General features: G+C 36.5%; 1 protein-coding gene across 2 annotated transcripts in view; it reads left to right on the forward strand.

Annotated features, from left to right (window-relative positions):
• Tsc1 (tuberous sclerosis 1 protein hamartin) overlaps nt 1-26,230 on the forward strand; it is a 62,195-nt gene that overhangs the window by 7,077 nt on the left and 28,888 nt on the right. For both annotated transcript variants that reach the window (XM_083135567.1, XM_083135568.1), the window contains exons 3-11: nt 1,476-1,593; nt 2,310-2,445; nt 4,406-4,518; nt 10,705-10,891; nt 15,473-15,546; nt 16,237-16,376; nt 21,510-21,670; nt 22,217-22,306; nt 23,715-24,233. In XM_083135567.1, the coding sequence (XP_082991693.1) occupies nt 1,476-1,593; nt 2,310-2,445; nt 4,406-4,518; nt 10,705-10,891; nt 15,473-15,546; nt 16,237-16,376; nt 21,510-21,670; nt 22,217-22,306; nt 23,715-24,233 (1,538 nt within the window). The remainder of the gene's footprint in view (nt 1-1,475; nt 1,594-2,309; nt 2,446-4,405; nt 4,519-10,704; nt 10,892-15,472; nt 15,547-16,236; nt 16,377-21,509; nt 21,671-22,216; nt 22,307-23,714; nt 24,234-26,230) is intronic.

Here is a 26,230-nt window from a genome sequence, read left to right on the forward strand (position 1 = left end):
GGCATTGACAGACCAACAATAAGTAAATATAAATTAAATTAGTGTGTAGTGTTGGCTCAAACTACATAAACTGGTCATTTCATTACTCGGTATTTAGAAATCCATAATAGAGAGTACAGATTTTGACTTGATGGTAAAAGATAGAATAAACTACTTTGGGTAATGGAAGAATATTCATTTTTTAACTGACCATTTTGATTACCAACTGAAAGTTTTGAAATATCTTGTACCATGCACACTTGTGTGATATGATATCAGGGGACCAAAATTACTAGACAGTTCATTTGATGGAAATAAGGTAAACAAAATCATAATTTAAGCAGTCAGTGTTATGCATGTGCAGTCCTTGAGAAATCTTCTTCAGAGCTAGGCACCAGCTCTGAAAATCGCTACCAGGATACCACCTACTAGGAATTATGCATTCTATAAGAAGCTGAGCCAGCCCCCATGGTGGAGTGGTTTGCACATTGTGCTACGACACCCGGGGTTACGGGTTCGAATCCCAGCCTGAGCATGAATGTTTCTGAGTGTTCATTCATCAATTTCATCATATCATCACTCATCCCCATTTTCGCAAATTAGCCAAAAGAGGCACAAAGAGCAAAGTAAGGTAAAGCAAATCAATCAATCTATAAGAAGCTGAGCATCACCATGTTCAAAACATCGCTAAATCATGTGAGAAAGCAGGAAATGGGGGGGGGGGGTTTGGGCACAAACTGATTCTATGGAATGTTTACAACATTGATAAAAAAAATATTTCCTAACTTACGCTGGACTGCAATTTGAACTTAGAATCTTGAAAATTTCATACATGGAAACTTAAAAAACTGCAATATTACAGCAAGAGATCACAGTTGCCAGGCTGACAATCCTTCTTGTAGCGAATTATATACAGGCCTGAGAGTAAAAGTATCTTGACGTATGTAGTTTCATCATCCTGCATTAAAAAGACACAAGACATGCTTATTATCTTTAATGTTAATTTGATAAGATTGGGTTTATTAAGTTAGCATGTTGGGTGAGTTCCGAATATGTACTTCCTGTTGAAAGTTCTGCGGAAGGAATGCAGGTGATATCTTCAGAAGTAACTGCAATACTTACACATGTGTATTTGAAGTAGTGTCGCACTACATATCAAGCAATGGTCACTTTTTTCACAGACCTCCATTTCCCTCAAGCTTTCAACACACCATGTGGCTTCATCAGGAGGCCGAACAATCAGTTGCAAGCCAAACAGAGAGGAGTCAACATCACGAAAGGCCAACTGCTGTCTTGTTTTTAACATATCTGACTTTACATATTATTTTTTTACCATTTTTTAAACCCAAATCTTTTCCAGCCTGCTGGCCATGCCACATGAGGTGAAACCTAAAGGAAAATATAGATGTGCAGGAAAAGCTAACATTACTTGTGTGAATGTTCAATTTGTTTGTGCTATTTGTATACTTGAACTTACATTTTGTTTTCTTTTCCAGCGAAAGAATCGTGGTTACTCAATGGATTATTTGATTATTATCTGTCTACCAGCTCAACACGTTCAGTAGAAATTTTAGTGGGTGTTAGAGAACCTCATGATAAGTATCTTTTTGACAGGTGAGTTATTGTTTTTTGGAAGAAAAAAAATATTTGTGTTAATGCTATGTGCAGTCATAGAGTGAGAATTTGTTTGCGCTAAAAACATGCAAGTGTGCTATAAAAACCTATACAAATATCCACTAAAACATGCTAAATGAAAATGAATATGAACAGCAATTGTGAAAACAATTCTTCTGATATGCTACTGAACATGAAAGAACGTAAAGCATAAACAAGACCCAGTATGTGAAGTTATTCATCTTTACTGAAAATGTTACATTAAAACTGGTTAGAATGGAGATAAAAACTGCTTTCATTTGCGTACATTTTTGTTAAAATGTTTAAGAAGACAACTATTTTGAAATTTGGCTTTTTATTAGACATGCATTCACCTGATTTTTTTGCTTTCGGTGTTTTACCTGTGTGGAATCCTGTGTGTGCCAGATATTAAGGTAATTGGGGACTTGTTGTGATACTGATATTGTGTTATAAGTACAGCAGATATCAAGAATTACAATAAGTGAATGGCTTATTGCCATGTTTGTAACCCAGTTTTTCACGTCGGGAAGGTAATAAAAATATGTCAATTCCATTCCTTTAAACAATGTAGGATATAGAAGTGAAAAAGGATAACCGGTCAGTGGACAATTTCCCCACTGTTATCTGAACTGTCAATTGTGCCTAGCATAGCATGTAAATTGTTTGATTTTATGTCTTAATTTTATTTTTTGCAGATTATCGGAAACTTTAAAAGGATCTTCCAAATTACAAGCATTAACATTGCTAGGTCACGTAGTAAGAAAACACCCCACATGGATCTATAAAATTGCTCAACACCAGCTAATGAAAGATATTATCAAGTTACTAAAGGTGAAGTTCAAATTAATTTTATATTTATGGACAAAATGAAGAGAATGAACACACAATGTCACTTTCACGACCCAAATGTGCAAAGATTGTGCCCCAATGAGAACACCGATTGACGGATGTTCATACGTAGGCGAATGGGACGGTGGTGGCAGCACTGCGATCACCATAGGCATAAATAGTGCTGCAGGCCCACCCACCGCGTGTTGCATCCGAACAGTTCAGCGTGTATGTATCATGTGTTGAGACAGTCTTGGTGAGTTGATACGCACTGTGGTTCAATGGGTACCCACGTACCCCTAGACAACGGATTGCGATGGAGAATTGTGAGTAGATTGGAGGCAGGGGCTCAAGCGAAGGTGTCCCGAAAGCTCAATGTGACCCCCAGCATCATCTGTCATTTATGGAGGCAGTTCCAGGAGTCAGGATCCATAACCAGAAGGCCTGGGCAAGGGCATCCACGGGCCACAGCAGCCAATGAGGACCGTTATGTAGCACTGACAGCGAAGCGCAACAGAAGAGCCACAGCTACACAGCTCTCCCGTGACACCTCTGCAGCCACCGGAACCATTGTTTCCCGATGAACCATGTCCTGAAGGCTTCATGAAAGGGAACTGTATGCCAGACGACCCACCTTGAGTGGTGCCAGATACATCAGCCCTGGATCCAAGACCAGTGGGGCCATCTTCTCTTCAGTGACGAGTCCACGTTCAGTTTGGACAGTGATTCCCGATGCATCTTCATATGGAGAGAATGTGGTACCCGATACCAGCCCTCGAACATCGTTGAAAGGGACCACTATGGCGGCAGTGGTGTTATGGTGTGGGCCAGTATCATGTTGGACGGCACACCGCCAATGTGCGCCCTTACCAGGGTGCTGTTGGTCCACAATTCATGTTCATGGATGACAATGCCCATCCACATAGGGCCCATCTGGTGGATGAATATCTGGAAATCGAGGATACCCGGCATATGGTTTGGCCAGCCAGGTCCCCTGACCTGAACCTGATAGAGCATGCCTGGGATGCTATTGTCAGGGCCAGTGTGCGTCGTCAACCACCTCCCCGAACCATCCAGGAGTTAAGGAACGTCTTGGTGCAGGAGTGGATGCTACTACCACAGGATATCCTCAATGGTCTCGTGACCAGCATGGGACATACGTAGTTGTACGACCTGTGTGGCTTACTAATGTCATATCGGGTGAGTTCTACGACCTCTACATTTGGACACTTGTGGTGTGATGCTCATTGTCGACGCCCATGCCGGCGTACCTGCATTGCCATATGGTGGTGTAGGTCGTTGTATGTGTTGTGTGTGTATTGCATTTCCTCTGCTACTTTTCGCACACGTCGGCATTCTGTATTCATTCTCTTAATTTTGTCCATGAGTGTAGTTGCCAATTTAAAATTAATTGCTGTGTATGTTGATAATGAACACTTTATAATTAAAATTATAAATTATCTACTTGCAGCGGCCATCTTATGTGGTTCTTCAAAAAATGACAATGACTTCGATATTTTAGATGTAACAAAAACGAATCAAGGAATGTACCATGTTTGTTATGAAAACAGATGCCTCAATTTCCAAATTAGTTATCAGCCACTTAAGCTGGGTTTGAGTTTCAATTTATTACATGGCTTACAATTCATATTCGAGATAAATTTATGATACATTTATCTGTTATTTAGAACGTTTTATCAATCCACTAAATTTGGCATGTGCTGTCATCGGTTCTGAGATGCTGATAAGGTGACACAAATGGGCAGCCAGACATGAACCTAAAAATACTTGTTGTTTTAGCTTTACTGAGTAATACCCTGAAATATGAAATAAAATAATAATGTACTCAATTCACATTTCAATGATTTTATTACTGGTAATTTAGTACCACTAATTTTTCATGTTTCGGTTCTGAAAATACTCCTTAATTGCTTACATCAAAAATGGATCTTTTATTTTTCAGAGTGAGACTGACATTCTTCCACTCATGAGTGCCCTTTTGGTGATGGTGATCTTGCTTCCTATGATTCCAGATTTGATGGGACCATTCCTTCAAGATATCTTTGAGGTTTTTAGGTGAGTTTTGTAAGGATATTGTTATGGTTTTATATTAGCATGTAATGTTAACTGGGCATTATCTTTTGTCTAATGCTTCTCTTTTGTTCTAATCTAATGCTGTGTTTTGTGAGAACACTTCTTAATTACAGTGCTCAAAAAAAGTTTTGCATATTTAGGGTTTGTGATCATTTTATTGTACTAGATACATTGAATCGTATTTAAGAGTACAGGTGAGACATACAAACAGAAAGAAAACAGTGCAGCCATGCAGAAGAAACAAAATCATACCAGAATCACACCACAAGCACAAGATTGAAAATGTGGGATGCGAAACACAAAAGAAAGGCAGTGCAATACTGTGTACCTACGGCTCGCAGGCATGCTTGGGATCAACAGGTGGGAGTTCAGTACCATGTATAGCCACCTCGAGCCCGAAGGCATGCTTGAACATGACGGGGCATGCTAAGGATAAGAGCATTCAACTTCTCCTGAGGAAGACTGTCCCGTAATTGCACCTTGTTCACAGGAGGATTTTCGCGGCTGACAATTGCTCGCTTCAGGTGTCCCCATGCATGTTCCACCCAGTACATGTCTGGTGAATACGCCGGCCACACCATGCGTTAAATGCCATGCACATCAAGGAACTCTTGAACCACTCTGGCTCGATGTGGTCGAGCGTTATCATTCACCAGCTTGAAGCCATCCCCCACAGTTGTAGAGAAACCTGCTACCACAGCTTCAAGAATAGCGTTTCTGTACATCAGACCAGTCATGTGACACTGGAGAGGAATTAGGGGCGTACGTCGACCAAACATGATTCCACTCCAAAACATGATGGAGTCCCCCTGCTGCTGGTGACGTTCCTGGATGAAGGGCTCGTTCAATCTCTCATCTGATTGTCTCCAAACCCTTATGCTTTTGCTTAACGGGTGCAAACTGATGGTGACCTCGTCTGTAAAGAGCGTGTGCTCCCACTGTTCCTGACTCCATTCACTGTGCATTGTTGCCCACCTTACGCGGTCTCTCTTATGGTGTGGATTAAGAGGAACCTTGGGTATGAGTCTTCTTGACGTCAATCCTTCCTCATGAAGTTGATTCCGCACTGTCTGATTAGAAACATTCACTCCTGAGGCCCTCCGCAGATCTTGGCACAAACTGGTAGCAGTTGCAGTGGGTCTACGACGTGCCGAAATCACCACGTACCGATCTTCCCTGCGTGTTGTTTTGAGTGGCCGCCCTGTCCTTGGTCAATTAGCAATGGTTGTGTCTCCCTGAACTTCTTCCACACTCGAAAGACATCACCTTGGCTCACTCCAACACGGGCAGTGACGTCTACTTGGCGATATCCCTCTTGCAGCAGCGTTACAATTTGAATCCTGTCTGTAGCAGAAACGGTTGCTCAAGGCATCTTGTCCTTCATTTTCCACCCGCTCTCTGTGCAGTTTCCAACTCACAAGTGCGGATGAGACAAGGACAATGCCTCCCATCGGGTTGCTTTCAAATCTGCTCAGGGATCATGTGGCAAATACTGCCCTCTATCTGCTGTATATCGAACTCACTTGGGGCATTATGTCGGTTTCTGTCTCCGGCATTGCTCACATAATGAACATTGCATACCTTTTGGGGATATCACGACTCAAACCGCATGCAATCATAATATGCAAAACTTTTTTTGAGCACTGTATTTGTAATATGACGTAGCTGAAAATTTACTGATGCCAATGTACTCTCCGATAATTTCTGAAACCGATACCAATGTCGATATTTAACCGATTCCGCTATATAACATTATTCAACAGAAATGGAATGTTGTTTTCAGCATGACAAAATAAATTTGCTATGTACACTTCTATTGCATATTATATACATATATATTCTCAGAGATTTAACATTAGTACACAAGCAGTTCTTTGAAATGCAAAATGAATTCTTATTCTTAAGATTGTAAATTTAATGCTGGCAGATTCAACTTCAGAAACACGAGTTTTTGAAGCACTTCTGGAAGTAACCTACTTGTTCTCTTATCACAAATCTGTCCAGCAACACTAAATACTTGTTCACTGAATACTGATGCGGCAGGTATGCCCAAGTATTTTCTCACCACTTGCTTCAGGTTTGGATACTCAGTTTTTAATTTCCAATTGAGCAACGGATCCTGGTCACGTGGAATAGTTGGTTCTGCAAAGTACTGTTCTATTTTTGATTTTGAGGTAGGTTGATCCTCTGAATGATAGTTTGCAATAATTGTATCACAAAAACTCCACAGTGATGAAGATCTATAACTTAATTTTCAATAAATCTTACAAAATTAAAATATAAAACTTTTGAGAAGGTAAAACTCTAGTATTATCAGTACCGATTTATATTTGATTTTTGCCGATGCTGATATGTCAATTTCAACCGATATGCATACATCAGTAATAGACTTCGACACATTCCTATTATGATTGTAGAAAACTTCTTACGTCACGTGTCGGCAACATATTTGTTAATACACTAAAAACCCACTTTCCCCGTGGCTAGCAAATTTGGTCCTTGAAGCCTATGAAGATGAAATCCGGTCAAGTTACGTTGATGACTTCCTCATCATATACCAAGATGAGGAAATGTTCGAAGATTAAGTCAACAGCTGGAACCGGGTATGCGACTCCATTCAATTTACCACAGAAAAAGAAGAGAACGGGACCTTAAATTTCCTAGACATCTCCATATTCAGAGAAAACAATCGTTTCGCAACCAAAATCTACCGCAAACCCACGGCAGGATCCCGAATCATACATAAACATTCCAACCACCTACCAGGTCAAAAAGACAACATATGGAACAACTTTGTTAGAAGAGCCGTGCACTTAAGTTCCAACAACCAAGTGCTGCAAGAAGAATTGGACATCCTAAGACAACAGGCCTCCCTTAATGGCTACAGCCCCAGTGTAATTGACCAGAACCTGCTAAAAGTGAAAGAAAAAGAAAAACCCAGAAAAAAGACAAAAACCACCTTCCCACAAACGAAGAAGAGGATCCACGACTATGGTTAGGTATACCATTTATACCAGGCCTTTCCACCAAACTCAAGATGCATCTTGGAAAAACATAACTACAGAATAGTATATAAACCCGGCAAATCCATAGGACAAAACCTAGCAGGCTTCAAAACGTACGACAAAGACCCCTTAACAAACTCTGGCATCTACAGCATCAAATGTGAATGCAACCGAAAATACATAGGACAATGCAAAAGACCCATCAAAGACCGTTTCGCCGACCACCTAGAAACCAACCATCAACTTCCACAGGATTGCATTTTACTTCATTGCACATGCAAAAGGAAAAATAGAACGGGACGTTAAGGAAGGGGTACACATGATCAAAAACACAAATAATCTCAATGACAATTTATGCGGAAATCTTTATTCTTCTTGGTACAACACAGTAAAACTCAAAAATCCTTCTCCTCCAACCAATATTCCAAACACAACAAGATTTACCAACACTGCAAGATTGCAACGACATCTGCCGACGAACACAGGAAGTAACGCCAGTGTAATGACACTCCGTCCGTCCTTGACCAGCCCTGAAGATGGCTCCGTGAAGGAGTCGAAAACTTGGAAGAACTCCGAGGTGTTTTTTATCGTGCTGTTTGTGTGCGATTTTAGTGTTTTAACAAACATTCCTATTAGTTATTTATTATTAGACATAAGTAAGTTAATGACTTCTTCTGTGAAACTTGCTTGTAGAAGTGCTGTTAATTTTGGTGGCTTAAGAGATAATGTCCCAGTAACATTGCATGCTGATATTTTTTATATTTTTTTAATATGAAGAGTTATAGTTGTTAAATACTTGAAAAATAATATCTTAATAGTAGGGACACTGATTTATGGTAAATAAAATTCATGAATTTTGCATTTAAAAAGTTACAATTTCGGTATATAAAAGCGGTGAAAAAGGATCATTTCATTGGAAAAGCGGTAAATAAAAGTCAAAGTTAAGTAGTCTGCACCTACCTTTTATCAGTTAAAGTGTACACTTAACATAACCTCTGCATTGCATGGTTTTAAATTGTATCTCTGGTTGGTCATTATAATACCATAAGCTGAAAAGGCACGCTCACAGTCAACATTACTAACAGGAAACCACAACACTTGCACAGCTAGTGCACCTGACTCTTTCACATCACTCTTTACCATATCCTGAAAAGCTTTGTACCCTCTCAAAAAATCTAATTGTGAACATGCGTTTAGAATAGGCACATTCTTACAAATGTCGTACAAGTCTTCATTGACAATATTTCTTGCAACATTCCGCATACTAAATAGAACATTAACATTTTAAAAAAATTTCTTTCCTGGATCTTTGCGGAACAAGTCATTTAATTTTGTACAAGCCTTGTTGCCTGACATCTTAAATTGCCCTTTTAGAGCAGCCGCTTTCAGCGTAGAAATTTTGTTTAGAACTTTTGATGTTCTTTCTCGTAACACACCATCATTTGTGTGCATGTATCTCGCCGTGACCAGTCAATTTGTTGATTGCAGTATCGGCACATGAGTGTTTTTTTTAACTTTTCTGAGACACAGAATCCTTCTTCCTCAAACTCGAGCACATTCAAATACTGAAATAACTTTGGGCATTGTAATTCGCCAAATAAACTATGAAGAAATGTACAAGAAGCACGGACATGAAAATCCTTGAAACTTGTATTTTTGTGTGTTGCGTAATGGAGACAGACTACACACAACCTTCTGTAGGCCTCCGATTGGAACTTCATGGACCGCAAACTTTGGCTAAAAAAAGAAATAGTCCTACTGTAACATTTGCATTTTAGCTACAAAAACATAACATTCACAGCAGAAAACTAATTTCTGCATGACGGCAACGTATTTATGCATTACGTTGGAGCAAGATAGTTTGAGTTGCAGGAATGGAGAAATGAACGAACGGAGAAGAAAGAGGCTAAATACTTATCACAGACACCGTTTGCACTGTGCGGCATCGAGCTTTGGATGATGTAATACTACTTTACGCAGTCATTGTCATCTGTAATGAAATGTTGAACTTTCACAAGCAAAATAACATTCCAATGTTTATTATGAAAGAAGGTAAATTAATGTTTTTTTGGTTTTCATAACTGACTTTCGTTGTTATTTCGTGAACTTTGACACTTTTAGTTTCATTTTGCATCTTGATTTGTATTTCGTGGAACTTCGTGAATAAATTGGAGCCAAAAATGGTCAAAACTCACGTCCACTTGCCTCGAAACAAAGTTATGCACACTTTAAAGTAATGTCATGTTCAAAGTGTTCACAAAATTTCAGTGTCCTTACTTATTAGTCAGGGAATGTAAACAACTTAAAATGTAGTTTATATTATTCAATATCTGATAACGAGAATTTTCTGTAGATGTTTTGCTTACATTCAGGTCTTCATGATTGGGAAAAGAGAGACGCGGTAGTATATAAATACGGAGAAACTAGTACTCACTTTTATCCGCGAAGCTGTTTTTTCTTCTTTTTCGATTAATTTCAGTGGCCACTGCCACCATCCTCGTTGGTGGCATCCAACGAGGATGGTGGCAGTGGCCACTGAAATTAATCGAAAAAGAAGAAAAAACAGCTTCGCGGATAAAAGTGAGTACTAGTTTCTCCGTATTTATTCAGGTCTTGTGAAGCTTATGTAACATGTACAAGTAGGGTGACCTTTTGTTAAAAATTGTATTCTCGATGTATTTGTAGATTAAAAAGTATACTCTGAAAAGATGTTCTATGTCAATAATTAAGAGATTAACATTTTTATCTCAAGTTATGTTTCATATAAATGTACAAGGTACCCCTCCCTCAAAAGAAAAAGAAAAAAAGAGGGGCAAACTGAAATACTGTGCCTAATATTGTTGGTTTCTTTTTTGGGACACCCTGTATTTTCATCAGTTGGTGTGACCAAGGGCTGAATTTTTTTTGTTAATCTGTCTGCTGTCTGAATATCTGAAAACCAGATTATGCATCACACCCGAAAGTCAATCTCTGTTCCATGTGATACACTCCAGTAACTGCATTTTTGCAGGCTAACGAAGCTCTTGACACCTGGACCCACTAGCCTATGCATTTTTGATTGTCCCTTTATCTATTCATCTTTATCATTGTGATTAGCCAAACTGATGTAAAATGAACAATCAACAACAACAAAGCATATACAAGTGTTTTTGTTTCATTTCAGTCGTCTTGCTGCATGGAAAAACAATAACCCAAACAAAGTTCCTGAGGAGCATCATGTACATCTACAGATAGGATTATATGCACTGTTTAACAGATTGTATGGAATGTATCCTTGTAACTTTATATCATATCTGAGGCATGCATATGGGCTTCGAGAAAATTTGAGCATATTTAGTCACACAGTTAAGGTAATTTATATAATTTATATCAATTAAAGAAAAGAGATATTTCATGTGGCTGGTCTGAACCTGTTTCATTACCTAAGTGCATATGGTCAAACAGTAAGATGCTTAGTGATATATTTAGCTTCAATAATACTGAAAAGTATGTGTTTTTTTAAGTTTGACAGCAAGGAAATAGTAGAAGCCTGATTTATACATTTTCCTTCATAAAATACCCCGGGTCATTCCATGTCAAATCATCCAGAATTTTGTGAAAATGTCACCCACCATCCCCGATTTTGATGAAATTCGGTATGCTTATAGAACTTTTGATGCTGATTACAAAAATGACAACTTTTTAAAAATTGGTTAAGAGGTTCAGAAGTTACACGCTTTTTAAGATCTCCGTGTACGCCACTTCCGGCTCCACTTTGAATGACACGCTTTAGGTTATAAACGATCGTATCTTCCCTCGGGTTTGACGTAGAAACTTCAAGTTTGTTTTCTTTTGTTCAGAATAGTATAATCTTTCATTTAAATAACGTTTCAGATGAATGCATCAGTAAACATGTATTTTTATATATAGTTTTATGTATTTTTTTAGAAAAATAAATGACTAACTTCAAGAGCGAATTTCATGCAATGCCCCCCCTTCAATTTCCCCCCAATTTTATATGTAGGTATCTCAGAGTGTGTACTAATGCCTGATTAAAAAATTGGGATGGGCGGTTCAGAGACAGGGTGATAAAAAAATCATTTGCATAAAATGACATTAAAAGTAAATCTTATTAAAAATGCTTATGTATTTAGCACAACGCCTGAAGTACAATATGTTTCAACTTACAATATTCAAAATTTATGTTCACTAAGCATAGGCATAACCTGGCTGGGGCAAAGGGAAGTACTTGCCCCCTCCAAAATTTATAAGTTAAATATATTTTGTGATCCTCCTGGCGCTTGAGGATCAAACGAATAAAGTGTAATAATTGTGATTTTTCAAATGTATTTATCAAATAATCCTGGACACTATTTTTATGCGATGGAAAACTTTGCGATTATCTCAACCCGAAGAAAGTTTCCAAGTGACCCATTAAGATAGTACCTAAAAATTGTACTCTATGCATTGCCAAAATTTCATGTACTATAAATTGTGCCGTTCACATTTTAGATGGATATTTTGACCATTTCAAACACACTAAAGTATTTGACTTATCACTAAATACATATGTCCATCCATTTGTGTTGTTAATGTCCACTGGACACAGCATACTTTTTGGCCAGTAGTGGGAAGTTGATGGACAAAGTGGATGCAAGAATTTAATAGCTGCATCGCCATTTTCAGGTGGACTTTTGAAGCAATCCTACAAACAAGTTTGAGTCACGCACACACATGCTACTACATAACTGTTCACTGTTGGAATTTGAAAGCCACTTCTTCACAAAAGTAAAATCATACAGTTATACAAAACATATCACATGAGCACTTACTATTTTGGCTCTGACTGTTAAACAACTAGTGTTTCGAAGTAACTAGTTACAAAGTTACAAGTACAGTTACTTTTTATTTAGGAATTCTAACTGTAACTAGCTACTTTTAAAAGTAAGTACCTGTAACGTTAACAACGGTAACAGAGTTACTTTTTGCAGTAGGGAAATAGCTAAATTGGACAATTTTGTTCCAGACTATAAAAATAAAATATGTACATTCTCCGGATGCTACGTGAAAGGATTTACTTGGAATTGCTGGCAAGGAAGCTATACTTTGTTGCATTCTAAATTTAGAACATCCACGCTTTACTGTAATTCATTTCTAATCGTATGTGAAAACTCCATTGTTTTTGGTAGACTGCTGCGTTCGTATGGAATGTTGTTGTCCAGCTAGGAAAAAGTCATTGTCGAGGGAGTGGACCTTTGGATATTGTTGAACTTGGAATGGAGGAGAAAGAAATAGGTGCAAGTGGAATCAATGACACCATATTCAAAATACCGTGGTCAGCATACAAATTATTTTTAATTATAATCGTTCAAGCAAAGTTGACTGTGTTTTCCATCATTTATTTGCATTAATAATGTAAATATATGAATACATATTATGTACTAGAAACATAAGTAAAACATGGAAGTCTTCTTGATCATTGATTTTGTGTAACGTTTACACAAATCATTGATCATTAACAGTACGTTACTGTTACAGTAACTGTAAAAGAAACTCAGTTACTTTCAAAGTACCAGTAACAATAACTGAGTAACTCTTTTAATGATTGACTCTAACTCAGTTACTTGTAAAATGTAACTTACGGAACCTGTAAGTTCAAAATAGTGCATACTTCCTGGTACTGTTGTAGTACTTTGCAATCGCTGACAAATTGTACTGTGGGTTGTTGTCATTTCACCCTAGATGATTACTAAGAAATTTATGCCTTGAATACTATTTCTACATAATTGCCGTACTTGTTGCTTTATACTATAGAAGTCTTTACAAGTATTTTTACTGTTCCAACCATCCCGTCAGAAGGATATTTTCTGTGGTATGTGGCGAAAAAGCTCCATTTGAAAAAACTTCAATCAGCACAAATGTGTAGTATTAATTCTTACTTCATATTATGTATCCCCATGAAGAGTAGCCAAAAAAGAACTTCCATATTGAGATAAAATGCACAAAAAGAATGTTCTCGAAGATAAATTTGCTAAACTTGGGAATGTTAATAATAATTATATATATAATTATATAATATATAAAATTTTAAAAAATGAAGACTGTTGAAACTAACTTAGATACAGTGGAACCTCAATTTTACGTTATCCAGGAGACCAAGATGAAAATACTTAATACGCGGGAAAATATAAAATCTTGGAAAATTTCTAACCAGACCATCAAGATTGAATGCAAAATTAAGGAAAATGTAAAATCGAGGAACTTAAATCGGGGTTCCACTGTAATTATTACTTGCAAATTTTAAATTAATCTATAAACTTGGGAGAGGGCAAGAGCTTCCCTTTGCCCCAGCCAGGTTACGCCTATGCTTAGTGAACATAAATTTTGAATATTGTAACTTGAAACATATTGTACTTCAGGCGTTGTGCTAAATACATAAGCATTTTTAATAAGATTTACTTTTAATGTCATTTTATGCAAATGATTTTTTTATCACCCTGTCTCTGAACCGCCCATCCCAATTTTTTAATCAGGCATTAGTACACACTCTGAGATACCTACATATAAAATTGGGGGGAAATTGAAGGGGGGGCATTGCATGAAATTCGCTCTTGAAGTTAGTCATTTATTTTTCTAAAAAAATACATAAAACTGTATATAAAAATACATGTTTACTGATGCATTCATCTGAAACGTTATTTAAATGAAAGATTATACTATTCTGAACAAAAGAAAACAAACTTGAAGTTTCTACGTCAAACCCGAGGGAAGATACGATCGTTTATAACCTAAAGCGTGTCATTCAAAATGGAGCCGGAAGTGGCGTACACGGAGATCTTAAAAAGCGCGTAACTTCTGAACCTCTTAACCAATTTTTAAAAAGTTGTCATTTTTGTAATCAGCATCAAAAGTTCTATAAGCATACCGAATTTCATCAAAATCGGGGATGGTGGGTGACATGGCCTGGATGAATTGACGTGGAATGACCCCCCCATTTTTCCAGTTTGAATACAGCAAAATGTTAGCTTTAAGTTATGTACCTCTCTGTACCCATCATTTCTACATGTCCTGCCCAAAGTAACCTCACTTACAAGTGTTAATGTCAAGTATCTCTGACTCCCTATTATTCCTGATCCTCCATGTACCATTTTCTCGTAGTGGCCCAAAGTTTTTGCCTTAACATTTTTCTTTCCCAAACTAGTAGCAGTTTCTTGTCATTTCTTGTTAAGAACTGTGATAAGTGTCGCAGGTGGCTTTAAAACTGTGTCTTTTTTGTTATTAAACTTAGGAGTGTCTTGTGGAGTCTGTAAAAATGTAATGTGTATTCTTATGCATAATGTTCATTATTTTTGCAACAATGTGAGGAGAAATGGATTTTGTGATTAATTAATTATATTATGTGAAATTATGAATATTTCAAATCAATACTTGGTAGATTTCTATGACATGGAATCAAGGGCCCCTGGGTTCTATATCAGGTGGAAGCACGTAGTGATTTGGATCCGACTTTAAACTGTAGGTCCAGTCCCAATTAGCCTTTCTGTGCATAAAGTGGACTTAGAAACAAACACAACCAATCTATAAAGGATGTGCATTACCAGTAAGGTGGGCAAGTGGAACTTCCACAATAAATATTGCTTTAATATTACTATTCATAAACAACATAGTAAATCATTTCTAAATACAGCAAAAAAGAGGAAAATCTGATTTGGTTTACATATTCAGTGTATATCATGTGTGTGTGTGCATAAATTAACAAATGAAGTTGTCAAGAAAGGTTTCATTTCAAATGTTAAGAGAAAATTCACATTAATCTGCACACTATAACATGTATCATCTTGTAGGTTTTAATGGCTATTTTTAGCTTTTACAATGTTTGATCATGGTGGCTGTGTTCTGAAATTGACCCTTTAAAAATATATATAAAACATTTATCACTCTTTTTCTTGCAGCCTATGTTGGATACAGTGAAGATGCACCCACTTCTAGTAACAGCTTCCAAAGATGCAGAAACTAGCACTTCTAGGCATGTTGTTCTCTTTTTATGTACTCAAAGAAACTGGAAATATGCAAGATCTCAAATTATTTATTTTCCAAATATTGTTTAATCAGTTTCAATAGAAATTTACAATATAAATGGTAAAAATATATACGTTTATTTACTGGAAGCAGGTACTCGCTTATATGTGAAACTGGACACACACACAATCTTTTCTCATTTCCCTGGATAATCAGAAAATGTGTTGTTATTTACACAATACTGGTGAAAAATTAAAGAAAACTTAAAATTTTGCATAATTTCCATGATAATTGGACTCTGCGAAAGTTTTTATCTCACAAAATTTCAATACTAGTATTAGCCCAGTTATTATATTAATGCTTGTATGTTTCATGTTCAGGGTGGTGCAAAAATAGGTTGAAAGTTTTTGCCTGCTTGGCATATGTCAACTGTCAACATACTTTTGCACAACCCTGAATATTGATTGCTGTTCAATTAATTTACGCACCTCAGCTCACCTGCCTATGCATGATCTGATGATATTATATGCAAAATTATCTTAATTACAGATATATTGTGTCTTGAGAAGGAATTGCATCTCAATTTGGATGCCTTATGAAATCTGTACAATTAGACTGGTGTGTAGAGAGGGTGATTGTAAGTGAATGCAAACATATAATGTTGAAGCATTGTGCTTTCTTGTTTTGTTTAATATAGATGGAAGAAAATGGAACACCATGATGTCCTGGTCGAGTGTGCCAAATTTGATATATTGGAACATTCAAGAGAAGAGTCCTATCCACAGCTTACGTCCTCATTTAGGTCCAGAAGCAGTTTAGATCATTCCTATAACCTTGGTGAGTACAAGAACCTTTGAATGCAAGTAGTGTCAAAATTTCATGGTAAGTTTTCTAGGCTAGTTTCTCCAAATATTGAAGAACAAGGCTTATAAATCCTGAATACTGGTAGATATGTTCTTACCTTCAAAATCCTTTAAAATTTTCGAGGAAAAACACACTTGTATTGAAGGTAAAATCTGTGATATTTCACAGAGCAACCGATGTATTCGTGTCATCTGATTCACCGCAGAAGCAAGCAAGAAAGCTCCTGGTGCACCTGCATGGAATAAGTCGTAACATCCAGAGGCCTTTGACCCTGGCAAACTGTGCAATTCTCCTTGTCTTTCTTTTGTGAATCCTACCCAAATGAGGTGAACAGGAGGCTGACAAATTGTTAATAACTTTATCCTCTGTGTAGGACGTAATTGTTGTTGTATCATAACAGGATTTTTTCATTTGTCCTTCCCTGATAAGTAGACCCCAGATTTTTATGTAATATCAAACTATAAAATACGTACATAAATAATTGATAAAATATGTACGTAAATATGTATTATCAAAAGGATATGTAGCTAAATATGTAGTATCAAAGAATATGTAATATTAATAACAATCGAGTATTTAAGCAATTTCAAGAATTCTGCTAGATATTAATTTTATTTGAACATATTCAACTTAATTTTAAGGACATAAGTTGTTCAAATTAAAATTTGTATCAAATTTATAAACTTAAAAGAGCACGGCAATGTGCACACATTTAAGAACCCAATTTTGTGAACTATTTATTGAAGGGCTCAGGTGTAAAACATGGTAAGTTACATTTTTGTCATCTCTGAGTTCATTAAGAAAAAAAGTTATTAGAAGCTATACTGTAGATGAATTGTTTTCGTGTTGTGTTTACCAATTTCAGAAAGCTTCACTGAGTCCAATGCAAACTGTAGGACATGGCAATTTCACTCGAAAATTGAAGGATGGCACATTTGACTTTGTAACTCAAAAATATCCAAAATGTCACTTACAATGTTTTACACCCGAGCCCTTCAATTACTTTTCACATCGCAAATTATTGTATAATATTTAAATATGTAAAAGAGCTCTTTGTAACTTTCGAAGAAAATTGTAAAAAGAAGCATCTACAGAAAGGACAATCTAATGAAAATACATAGCAACTTTTCTACAAGGGAACATATTGTGTAACTCGCTACGTACAGGAAAGTAGCTTTCTTGTCCACCGATGCCAAGTTTCTAGGTGCTTTGGCTAAACCTAAAAGTGAAACGAAAATATATAACCAGAAGAGGGTGGGGAAGGGAAACTCCAGCATTTTTCGATAAATACAGTTCCCATTTTGTTTTCAGCCTGTCCGTTGACTTGGCAGTCAATTTTAGGTGTAAGCACTAAACATCTCACTGATTAGGAAATATCACATCACATGAATTACAAATTTTCTTCATGTTTCAGAGATCGAAAACACGGGGTAAAAGATCAAGATAGGAACAAATTACTGAAATATGTTGTTTTATGTAAAGTAAATGAGCAAATATGTACAATATATAATATCCTGGCAAATATGTAACACAAAACTTTGCAAAATCATGTTATAATTCGTTGACATTTTCCTGTTCAAGGTATGTATCTAGAAAGGAATAGAACATGTAATTACATACAAATCCAGGCTCTACTGATATGGAATGGAGGAACGAAAGTAGAAGGTCATAATAAGGCCTTTATACCAAAGATTTATAAAACCAGCTACACTCCAACTGCATCTTACATTATCATGCATGTGTCATTGTTCTGAAGGTAAACATGAAATGAACACACTTCCCTAAACACTAAGGTGGCTTTCTTATGGTTTACTTTGTAATACACTTTATAATTCACCAAAACGTGAGAAAGATAGGGTGGGGGTTAGTTGTGGGAAAGGGGAAACGTTTTCACTTCTTTTGATCTCTTTTTACTTTCCTTCCTCTTAGCAGATTTCATCATTTATGATGATGTTCAACACTGACCCACACAATTTGTTCTTGATCGGGATGGGATTATTCCCTTCCCTCTGGCTCACAAATTCAAAGCGGAAACTCTTCAGTGGTGCTAAGACAGAGCCAGACTGTTTGTAGAATACTTAGCGATAGGTTCGCAAACCCAGACTGTACTGTTTCAGCCTATTCAGAATTTTTTCATCTTGCCAGTTCAAAAATTGGGAAAGGGCTTGTTTTATCTCTCTCTCCCTTTTGTTCTTCATCAACTTCCTTATGTGTACACCAACTACACTTCTGATGTCACAAGTCCACCAATCAAATTACAGGATTCCACATGTAATTTCTGCCAAGCATTGAGTTAATGAAAAAAAAATTGGAACGTAATCACATATTCAATTAGTTTTGGGCATTCAAAAGACAGTATTTTTAGTGTCCCTGTTTATTTATAGTCAATTTAATGAACTTGTCTTTGGCATTTTTAAAAATGCTCAGTATGAGATTCAGCCAGTAATACTTCCTTATCTTTGACAGTGCCACCTTCCGTGTGCATTCTCATTGGTTGTTGCATATTTATTTTCTCTCTACTGCAGTGTATTCTGATTGGCTGTTACCAACTGATGCAAAATGCATAGCAAAAAAGTGATAGGAATCCAATCAGAATAAATTTTCCTGCATTTAAAGTTTTTTTACATTTGTCCCCTGAAAATGTAAAATTGAAGTTTCGCTGTATGTAGAGACAATCAATTTATTATCATTTTACAGTTTTAGGCACTCAAAAGCCAGTTACAACTGAAGTAGACAAACAATCTGAGTTCTTAAATATTATTCAATACAAGTTATTCCTTTATTTCACAAAAAATCCCTTTCATGGATTGTATTGTTTGAGTGCAGTGAAACTCATATTTTATCTTCTACTATAGGCACCTAACGTTGCCAAGAAAGCAGTGAGGCATAAGTTTTAAATTGCTTTCTGAATTTTATGTTTTTTGCATTGTAAATTAATTTCAATACAGTTCCAAGATAATTGCTCAATGTACATCGATGAACAAACAAATATAAGCAAAACTGTAAATGATTTTGCTAAAGAAGATTGAAGCTGTTTATCTTGTGTTTACTCGATGTTGTTACACTAGTAACTTCCAAATACATCTTGATGTGTGAAATATATATGTACCATGTTGAACAGGCTAGCTTATTTATAAACATCACTTCCTTGAATCGTTAGAATTCACCTTTGACCCCATTTTATCAGGCAATTTGACTCTGAACCTTGTGATTATTTTGTCAATTTTGATAACCCAAGTTGTTGCAAATAACATTCGGCACTGCTGTAGAGCTTATTGAATGTATCTTTGCTGTTGAAAACATGTTCTTAAAAGAGTTGTGTGTGTGTGTGAATCGTCCTCCCTAGAAACTGTTGTTACTTTGAGAAGCAGTTCTGCTGCTGGTATGTAGAGTTTGGGTGTGAGCATCACAATAAGTATGTATTGCTTCATAAATGGATAAGATAGCTTTAAGGTCATGTGCTTGTGATAGAGAATGCACAATAGTGAACTCTGAATTACGTAAGTGAATGACTGCGTCTGTGTGAAAACCGAAAGAGTAGGTAAGGGGGACATTCCATTCATATAGAGGATGTTCCACCAGAAACCTCCTTATTTTAATGTACTAAAGGAAAACAAATGTAAATAACTAGGAGAGACTAATGGGATTTTCTTTAAAAAAAACATCATCATGTATTCACTGTGTTATACTTTTAATAAATACAGTTTAGTACTAAATTATAGACTACATTAGCATCTTGATAATCCGAGACAAAAAAAAAATCCTAGTTTTCTTCTGATAAGTGGGTTTGTGAACGGAAACTATACAATGTTCTGAAGTAGAAGACACATGACAATTTCTTTAAAGTGTAATTGCAGTATTCTTTAACTATTTTTTCCATAACATCTTGTAACTACTGTACTGAGCATTGTTAGTACAATATTCATTATAATACCGTTTATTACATTTTTCACATACTGTAATTGTTTATTTTGCCTCTTCAGATTTTTCCTAGGTTGTTCCATTCAAGCCCATTTTTTTAATAATTAAAGTCTTGGCTCCATTCCAAGACTCGACTATATGTACATATAGAAAGTCAGTATAAACATCACCAATGAACTGATGCACCAATATACCTATATCAGCCCGTACAAGTAGAGTACTGATTAATTTGCCTCATCTCTACTTTCTAGTTCAGCTGTAAACACATTATATTGCCCATAGCAACAAAATAGAGCTCTGAGAAGGACATTCTGTATATTATGAAAATTGCATATTTTAAGTAAAACTTTAATAGCAGTAGGTAGAGGAGTTGCGCTGAACTGCTTCCTCAGATGTTGCCTCTTGTAATATGATGGCTGAGGCAATATCAGTTTCAATATCTGAACATTTCACCAATGTGCAAGCTCAGCAATATTCTTGAATTCTGTGGGAATGATTTAAAATCTTCCATTTCTAAAGAATTTCACATGATATCTAGACTTAAAAACTACATTGGGTAGGATATTTAAATTGGCCATCTCTAAAGGGACAGTTACTTTTGCCAACATATCTTGGAGATCCTATGTAAATAGTATGGATTAAATTTGTGCTCATGAAATTGCTTTCCTAAGCTTGAGCCTGCCTTTTGCAGATTAATGAGGCTCTGGTGCCGGGACCTGCTGCCTGGATAATACACTGTAGGAATTGTGTTATATTGTCCCATCTCATCATATCACCATTCATAGCCATTGTTGCAGTTTGCCGAAAGTGGCAGCAAGGCAACATAAAATAACTTTTTTCAAGCCAACCCTAAGTTTGTGAAACTGTTTCTCCCTCTATTGTCACTGGGGAGTATTAATGAAGTGTTGATTCAACATGTGATGCTACCAAGGTGGGTTAATTTTAATCTGTATTTATAATCACCTTTGACACAAATTAATGATCCATTACTTATGAAGTCAGATGCTTGTTTTGTGACTTAAAACAACAGATCATTGATTCCAGAGTCAGGTGAGGCATTTGTGTGCCGCCTTCATCTACTTCATTATCATCCTTTCATTGCCATTGTCCGTTAATGTAGTAGTAAAAAATTGCAAAGTGTTGTGAAAATAAGTATATGTAAGACACTTTTCTGTTTTGCTGTAGATCCTTCCTTCTTCCAATTGAAATCCAATCAAATAGTTGGGGCTGACCCACCAGTCAGTCAAATGCCAATTGATTTGGAGCTTTGGAGCCCAAGTTTGCATAGTGAGTTCTCTACCCCACCACCAGAATCAACCTCTGTTCCACAAACACCGAATTCCCAGGTGAGTAAGATGGGAGGTGCTTTGTGAATGAAACAGTGCGTGGAATAGATGTTTATTTTAAATGTCAAAGCTGGGTAAAAGAAAGTGTTGCATGCATGCTCTTCATGTAATATGAGTTTCTGAGTGGTGGGTGTTCTTGTGGAAGTGTTCATCTTTCATGTGAATGCTAATTTTCTTAGGTATTTTATATTTAGGAATTAGTTTTAGTTCCTATCTGTGTCACTTACAAGAACACAAGAATGGATATATATTATTTTTTATATCTACATGATTAATAAGACTCCATAAATATATTGTTTATGTAGTAGCATTTCATATATTTGAGAGTATGATGTTTTATTCCGGTTCCGTCTATTTCTCCTCACACCGATGATGCTATGAAATTAGCGAAAATTTTGAATTTTTCTACTGTCCGGTGAGTGTTTCCTTTTACCTTCTTTGATTTTTACTTAGCCCTTTTGGCCCTCCTTGCTTTTATCCATAATAATATTATATATATGTACCAAGTAATGAAACCTAACATGTAAAAATATCTTGGCATTTCAGACTTTTGGGGTTATATCACCGCTTCTTCAACAAAACACGTCTCCACCAGAAGCTGCTGTAGAGGCAACACCTGAAACAACACCAATAAAGGTATTTAGTTTTTTTATGTCTGCTTTTTTTCTATACGTGTTGTTTTTATTGTTCGTTGAACAATAAGGAAGATACTGTTACATGCTTCCCATATATTGAAACAACAGAGAAATTGTCCATGTGGTGGCAGTAATTGCAGGATGTCACTGAGAGGTTTATGTTATAATCACTGACAAATGTATATCTTGTGTATACTCATAATGGATCTTGCAGCAGCATTTCAAGTTGTACACTTGCATAGGATAAACTTCTGTTTTCCAGGGTGCCCATCTTTTATTGTGTATTGTGCTTTTATATTTCTCCAAGAAAAATATGTTTACAGGATTTCTGCATCTCTGTGTGTGTGTGTGTGTGTGTGTGTGTGTGTGTGTGTGTGTGTGTGTGTGTGTGTGTGTGTGTGTGTGTGTGTGTGTGTGTGTGTGTGTGTGTGTGTGTGTGTGTGTGTGTGTGTGTGTGTGTGTGTGTGTGTGTGTGTGTGTGTGTGTGTGTGTGTGTGTGTGTGTGTGTGTGTGTGTGTGTGTGTGTGTGTGTGTGTGTGTGTGTGTGTGTGTGTGTGTGTGTGTGTGTGTGTGTGTGTGTGTGTGTGTGTGTGTGTGTGTGTGTGTGTGTGTGTGTGTGTGTGTGTGTGTGTGTGTGTGTGTGTGTGTGTGTGTGTGTGTGTGTGTGTGTGTGTGTGTGTGTGTGTGTGTGTGTGTGTGTGTGTGTGTGTGTGTGTGTGTGTGTGTGTGTGTGTGTGTGTGGGCGCGCGCGTGTGCGTGCGTGCGCGCGTGTGTGTGTGCGCATGTTTTGTAATTTTGACATGTACATAATTTTTGTACACAATATTTTGAGTCAGACTCATCACCAGGTGAGAATGAAACAAGTGTGCACAATTTAACACTCATCTGATGTTGACTGATACAGTTGAAATATTGTGTGCAAAAATAATATTGTCAGAACTACATGATTTTTTAATTTTTATTTTATTTTTTGCTTTATGCAAGTTATGTTGACACGAGGCATTTACCATGCTTTACATAATGCCATTTTATTGTAAGTATGATAGCTAGGGACACATTTTTAGTTTTTCTGTCAAACAGTAAATATGCATGTCTTTAATGATAACGTTACTAATGCAGTATTTCAATAAATAATCTGTGATTGAATGCATCGTTGGGTAATTTCCTATTTGTTTTTAGGAGTATATAAAAATTATTCATGTACTCAGAGTTCGTAAAATAAATTTCCAACAAGCAGTTGCATATATAAAACCCATTTGCCATTTGTGTCGTATCAGTACAAAATCATATTGGTCCTCCTGTAATTTGCATGTACTCTATTACCAGCTTCTGACTGAAGCTGTATGTATAAGAAATATGCATGATTTATTTCTTTTTAATTTTAGTGACTGATGACACTTTTCTTTCAGGATGCCAAACACCTAACTGCCAGACACCTTCCTATAAATTCTAGTGTAGCTCGTGCTCTGAATAACAAATGGCCAGTATCTGGAACATCAACGCCTTCCCAGTCGCAGCCCTCATCCCCGATGAAGAAGGAAGCATCGCCCTTTCGATTCCCAGAAGGTGGGGACAGAAGGGAGTCCGTGCCATGTTTGGAAAGAAGAGATTCTCTGTTTTCGCAGAAGCTGCAGAGAGTTTGCTTGGAACGGATTCAAATATCAGAATCTCCATCGCTTGCTAACGATAAGGTTGGCCAGTCCAAGATGCTAAGCCCTTTGCATATTCCAAATAGTCTGACTAGCAGTTCTCGTGGGAGTCCGGTGCCTGTCGATTTCCAGGAGGAATTCCAGAGCACAGACGAAAAGAAAGAAGGTATAAATGCTCACGTGTTGAATGGTTTGCCTTTGGAAATGGACCAAGCTGCTGATCAGTATCACACACCAGAAGATCAAGAAGTGTTGGAGATTGTGAAGCAGGGAGAACAGGTGAGGTAGACTGCCATTTGAAGTCTTGTGGTAACAATAACTGCTTTATTGAAATGTGTATGAATGCAAATGCTAGAGATAGGACAGATGAATCAGTACTCAGTTTGTATCAGCTTATCAGTAGAATTGCTGATAATTTTACTGACCCAAATATTTCTATGAATCACTTGTAAATTAGTGCAATATTCTGCCACATAAAAGTCTAGGGAGAGATTAATGGTGATTGTTACCGTAGACTTACTGTTGTACCAGGATATTGGTAAATTATTATGTTATTTTGTTACTATTTTTGTGAGTAGAAGTATGCCGTTCTTTTGTAAAGTGATTATCTAATTATGCATTATAATTTCAAAAGAAAATCAAACATTAGGTTTGAGTTTTTGTTATAAGTTCACTTTATGCACAGATAGACTAATTAGGACTGGATCTACAGTTTAAAGTAGTATCTGAACCATTATGGACCTGCACCAGGTATTGAACTCATAACCTCTTGATTACAGGGAGACTACATTATCATTATGTCATCAGGGAGACCGTAAAGACAAAACTTAATTGCAGTCATCTAGTTAAATATTTATTATTAAGAAGTTAATTCATTAGACAGTCTCTGATGATACATTTGGAGTTCTGTACCAGATTGGTAGAATATTGTGTTGTTTTTTTTTTCATTGATATTGGCACAATTTTCATATCAGTCTTTCCTTGTTGTGCTGTTTTTTCCCCCAAGGCATAGTTTTTACTCTCATCTGGTTATGTACATTAGTTATTGGTGTGAATGAACCATTCAGGTTCTTCATGGAACATTTACAATTTTTTATTGGATTGGTAGAATATTGGTTATGAGTAGGACCTGGATAGTTATGCATTTTGCATACTGCATATGCAAATGCATATTTCAACATTTTTTTATAAATGCCTATTGCATATCCAAATGCACATATGAATCATATATATAAACTTCATGTATATTTTAGAGCGAACATCCACTACTAAAATTGTATTTTACGTGTGTGTTGGGTGTATTGTCTTCTTAATAAAATAACACACTATTTATTCTGTCACGAACTTGACATGTCAGATACCGTTGCCTTAAAATATTTACCATTGAATCTTGTGAAGTAGAGAGAGTCTTTTTCTGAGTATAAAGATATTCTTGCCTAAAACATGATTGAAAATTTGACATATCATGTTGTAATGAAGAGCAATCATGATATGTAAAGATTGCTTTTTTTTAAATACAGCAATGTAAAGTAAACAAGAGTGTGTGGAAGAATTCAGAACTGCAACTTTTACTCATTCATAATTGGGAAATGAGAGACACGGTAGTAGATAAATACAGAAAAACTAATACTCACTTTATCCACGAAACTGTTTTTTCTTTGTTCTATTAATTTCAGTGGCCACTGCCGAGGATCGTGGCAGTGGTCACTGTTATGGGAAGAAAAGAATCAGTTTCGCTGATAAAGTAAATACTAGTTTCTCTGTATTTATGCAACTTTTACATTAATTACATGCTAAATCGTATGAACTGAAAGAAGAACAGATATCTGTTTACATGCAGGGATTTTGTGGTAAATGAAAAAAAACAACTTTAAATAAGGTAAAGTGTTTTTCTAAAGTGCATATTTATTTGCATATTTTGCAACTTTGTAGTGCATATTTTAGGTATTTTTAAGTGCATAATTATCCAGGCCCTAGTTATACATATTGGTAAATTTTATGTCAGGACTTTATTTGCATCAGTAAAAGTTTCCTATATCTCCATTGTCATTGTTGATGTAGGCTCTTCATTGTTACTGCATCTAAATTTTTCATTTGTGCATCATCAGGTTAAGTACAGCTAGATAAAATTACCGTATTTACGCGTGTATAATGCGCGTGCGTGTATAATACGCACCCTCGTTTTTGATGGGGAAAAGCAACAAAAAAATATATCTCTTATATAATGCGCAGTACAATTCAGGTTCCAGAAATGGCTTTCTTAGCGTCGGACTAAC

This window comes from Lepisma saccharinum, chromosome 14 (assembly GCF_977018435.1).
Source record: "Lepisma saccharinum chromosome 14, izLepSacc3.1, whole genome shotgun sequence".
Taxonomy (NCBI): domain Eukaryota; kingdom Metazoa; phylum Arthropoda; class Insecta; order Zygentoma; family Lepismatidae; genus Lepisma; species Lepisma saccharinum.